The 4384-nt window shown below is 62.0% G+C and overlaps 1 gene segment (V, D, J or C); it reads left to right on the forward strand.

Moving 5' to 3' along the window:
- The first annotated feature begins 1405 nt into the window (after positions 1-1405).
- On the forward strand, positions 1406-3997 carry LOC125909084 (immunoglobulin heavy constant epsilon-like). The segment is given in 5 exon segments: positions 1406-2065; positions 2278-2577; positions 2710-3033; positions 3130-3450; positions 3537-3997. Coding segments are annotated over 5 exon segments (1413 nt in total).
- Positions 3998-4384: the final 387 nt, after the last annotated feature.

Here is a 4384-nt window from a genome sequence, read left to right on the forward strand (position 1 = left end):
GTCCAGGCACAGGGGCAGGTCGTGGGGTTCAAGGTCCTCCCTCAGTCAGTGCAGACCAGCGACGAGGCCAGGGTGCTGCGTCACGACCTTTATACAACGTGTGTCGGGCCAACCTGCAGACTGAAATCAGCCAGGTGGGGACAGAAATCGTAATGCACTGAACGTACCAAGGTAAGTGTTGTGTGTGAAGACGTTTCAGCCACGTAAGAACACACACAACGTATGTATGGAAGGGTAACATGTGTGTGCCACCTGCTCATAACATATGTATGGTGTTAGATTACAGTACAAATGTTTTTCCTGTGAGCAGTGCGGTCAAACAGTTTGGAGATGGTCCTGGCCAATGCTGTGTGACAACGGACGAAAACGAGCTGCTGAGACTGAAAGGACAGATGTAAAACTGTCACTAATGCAGACGACACAAGCACATACGATGAAAAGGCAGCGGAATCCGCACAGCCCTTAGAACCAGCAAGAACAGCAGCAGGGGCTCCAAACAAACCCAGGAAGCAGTCGTGTTCCGCTGTGTCAGCAGAAACCTGCTAAGAACGCGTCATCGAAAACGAGGCACGATTCACAGCAACCCAAGGACTTTCCGAAGAAAGAAAGCCCAAGAAACGGCAACTCCGGCAACGGACCTGAAAGGGCTCCGAGTGTCTGGAGAAAACCGCCTTCGGGGGCGGGCCGGCACCGTGGACGCCACGCTACGCCTGCCCGCCCTGCCCACACTGCCCCCGCACCCAGCCCTCCACCGTCAGCAGGACCTTCCAAGGGCTGGGCGGGGGTCACCTTCCCCCTGCTCCCCCAGCACACACCCGGGCACACACCCACGGTCCAGAAGCAGCAGCAGGGTCGCCTGTCTCCTGTCTGCAGGCAGGACGCAGGCAGAGGCCAGAGCGGAGCTGCCCTGGAATGAGCTTAACTGGGCTGAGTTGGGCTGAGCTGGGCTGGGCTGAGCTGAGCTGGACTGAACTGGGCTGAACTGGAATGAGCTAGCTAAGTGGGTTGGGCTTGGCTGAGTGGAGCTGAGCTGAACTTGACTTAGCTGGGCTGGGTTGAGCTGATCTGAACTGAGCTGGGCTGAACTGGGATTAGCTGGGCTGGGTTGGTTGAGCTGGGCTGTTCTGGACTGAACTAGGCTGAACTGGGCTGGGCTGGGCTGGGCTGGGCTGGGCTGAACTGGGCTGAGCTGAGCTGAGCCGAGCGGGGCTGGGCTGGGCAGGGCTGTACTAGGTTGAACTGAACTAGGCTAAGCTGGACTGAGCTGGCCTCAGCTGAACTGGGCTGGGCTGAACTGGGCTCAGTTCAGCTACGATGGGCTAAGCTGGGCTAAACTGGGCTGGGCTGGGCTGGGCTGGGCTGGGCTGCACCAGGTTAAACCGAACTGGGCTGAGCTGGGCTGAGCTGGCCTCAGCTGAACTGGGCTGGGCTGAGTTGGCCTGCACTGGGTTGGGCTGGGCTAAAGTGGGTTCAGCTAGTTGGTTTGGTCTGCCTGAATCAGGCTTCAGCGAGTCAAGCAGGGTGTACTGTTCTGCTAGGTCCAGTGGCCAAGGTCAGTGAGGCTACACTGAGTGGGACTGAGCAGGTACGACAAGCCTGGCTGGCAGGCTGGGCCAAACGGAGCTGAAGGATTTTGGTGGAGTTTGTGGACTGAACTCAGATGAGTTAGCCTGCTCGAAATCGGGTCTCCTGGGCTGACGTGGGCCAGGCCGGACCAAGGCGGACTCCCGTGACCTGAGCTGGTCTGAATCAGCAGAGCTAGTGAGGCTGGGTGTGGAGCGGGTTAGTATCACTGCTCTCGGCCGTCCTGACGCAAGGCCACGTGGACTGGTCGGTCTCACCGGACCGAGGGGGCAGCGTGGACGATGACCTGGGGTCTGGGCTCCGGGGAGGAGTCACCACCTGGGGGAGTGGGGGAGGACTGATCCGGGCTCTGCTATGAATGGGGCCTGTAGTCGGGCTCCCTGGAGCCTCCGCAGGTCAGGACACGAGTCAGACACCTCTGCTCCTCGAGGACCCCGCGTTCCTGCCACTCAGGGCTGCGGGCAGGGCGTCCTGGCCAGAGGTAAGAACACCCCTGCTTCTGGCAGGGACACGGGGGTTCGTGGGAGGGCGTTGCTAGCAGACTTGGGGAACGAGAGTCCAAAATGAGCATCTGCCCCCTGAGGCTGGAGAAGGGGTCCCCGTGCGCCCCTCCACCCGACCACCCCGCTCTGCCCCACACTTCTCCCCCTCAGACTCCGCCGGTCGGCACTGACACTGCCTCTGCCCCCACAGCCTCCATCCAGGCCCCCCTCGTCTTCCCCTTGGCCACCTGCTGCAAAGGCACCGTCGCCACTGCCCCGTCCGTGACACTGGGCTGCCTGGTCACGGGCTACTTCCCGATGCCGGTGACCGTGACCTGGGATGCGGGGTCCCTGAACAAGAGCGTCGTGACCCTCCCCGCCACCCTCCAGGAGACCTCTGGCCTCTACACCACCACCAGCCACGTGACCGTCTGGGGCGAGTGGGCCAAACAGAAGTTCACCTGCAGTGTGGCTCACGCGGAGTCCCCCACCATCAACAAGACCGTCAGTGGTGAGCCACGGTCGGGCTGGAGGGGGGGGCAGGCGTGGCGGGAGCGGCTAGGAGAGGAGGAAGGCGCCTGGGCGGGCACGTGGGTGTCGTGGGCTCAGGGGGCTGACGCCACGCTGCCACCTTCACCCCTAGCGTGTGCCATGAACTTCATTCCCCCCACCGTGAAGCTCTTCCACTCCTCGTGTGACCCCCTCGGTGACACCGGTAGCACCATCCAGCTCCTGTGCCTCATCTCCGGCTACGTCCCAGGTGACATGGAGGTCACCTGGCTGGTGGATGGGCAGAAGGCCACGAACATATTCCCATACACTGCCCCCGGCAGGCAGGAGGGCAAGGTGACCTCCACCCACAGCGAGCTCAACATCACGCAGAGTGAGTGGGTGTCCCAAAAGACCTACACTTGCCAGGTCACCTATCAAGGCTTCACCTTTGAGGACAACGCTCGCAAGTGCACAGGTATGGCTCCGCATCCCCTCCAACACCCAGATACGTGGGCTCAGAGGAGGGCCAAGCCACACCCTCACGCAGCACCTCCCACACACACCCCTGCAGAGTCTGACCCCCGAGGTGTGAGCACCTACCTGAGCCCGCCCAGCCCTCTTGACCTGTACGTCCACAAGTCGCCCAAGATCACCTGCCTGGTGGTGGACCTGGCCAACACAAAGGGCATGATCCTGACCTGGTCGCGGGAGAATGGGGAGTCTGTGCACCCAGACCCGATGGTCGAGAAGATTCAGTACAACGGGACAATCACCGTCACTTCCACCCTGCCTGTGGATGCCACTGACTGGGTTGAGGGGGAGACCTACCAATGCAAGGTGACCCATCCAGACCTGCCCAAGGACATCGTGCGCTCCATTGCCAAAGCCCCTGGTGAGCCGCGCAGGCCCCAGGGAGGGGAGGGGGGGCAAGTGGGCCTCCCGGGCTGCAGCCTGGGCTGACCCCACACCTGTCCACAGGCCGGCGTTTCCCCCCAGAGGTGTACGTGTTCCTGCCGCCCGAGGGGGAGCCGAAGACCAAGGACAAAGTCACTCTCACGTGCCTGATCCAGAACTTCTTTCCCCCGGACATCTCGGTGCAATGGCTTCAAAATGACAGCCCTGTTCGGACGGAACAGCAGGCCACCACGTGGCCCCACAAGGCCACCGGCCCCAGCCCAGCCTTCTTTGTCTTCAGTCGCCTTGAGGTCAGCCGGGCAGACTGGGAGCAGAGGGATGTGTTCACCTGCCAAGTGGTGCACGAGGCGCTGCCTGGCTCTAGGACGCTCAAGAAATCCGTGTCCAAAAACCCTGGTAAATGATGCCCACCCCTCCCCCCAGAGCTCCATCCTGCTGGGGCGGGGGAGGGGCCGGCCGGACCTGCCGGTCTGTTGTTGTCAATAAACACTGCAGTGCCTGCCTCAGAGTCCTGAGGGCACCCATTCTTGGGGGTGGGTGGGGCTGCCAGGCAGGGGTGTCTTGGCACAGAGGAAGGGACCCCCAGAGGAGGGGGCAGATGGGGGTAGTCTGTCCACCGTCATCATCTATGCCCCAGGCCCCTCCCTGCCACTACGGGTCCTGCTCACTCAAAGGGGTCCCAAAAGCCACAGGATGGTCCCAGGGGAAGGACCACAGACACCTCAGGGAGCCCACGGCCCCTCCCTCTGCTGGAGGCCACAGAGGTCTCAGCCTCCACCCCCAGCCTCCTGCCGGGCCCTCTGGACACAGACAAGCCCCTGGATCCCCAGGCCAGCTGCACACACACAGGCCCTTTGATGGAGAAACGGGCCAAGTCAAACCCCCACTCAGGTACCTGCACTCAGAACAGC

This window comes from Panthera uncia (genome assembly GCF_023721935.1).
Source record: "Panthera uncia isolate 11264 chromosome B3 unlocalized genomic scaffold, Puncia_PCG_1.0 HiC_scaffold_1, whole genome shotgun sequence".
Classification (NCBI taxonomy): Eukaryota; Metazoa; Chordata; class Mammalia; order Carnivora; family Felidae; genus Panthera; species Panthera uncia.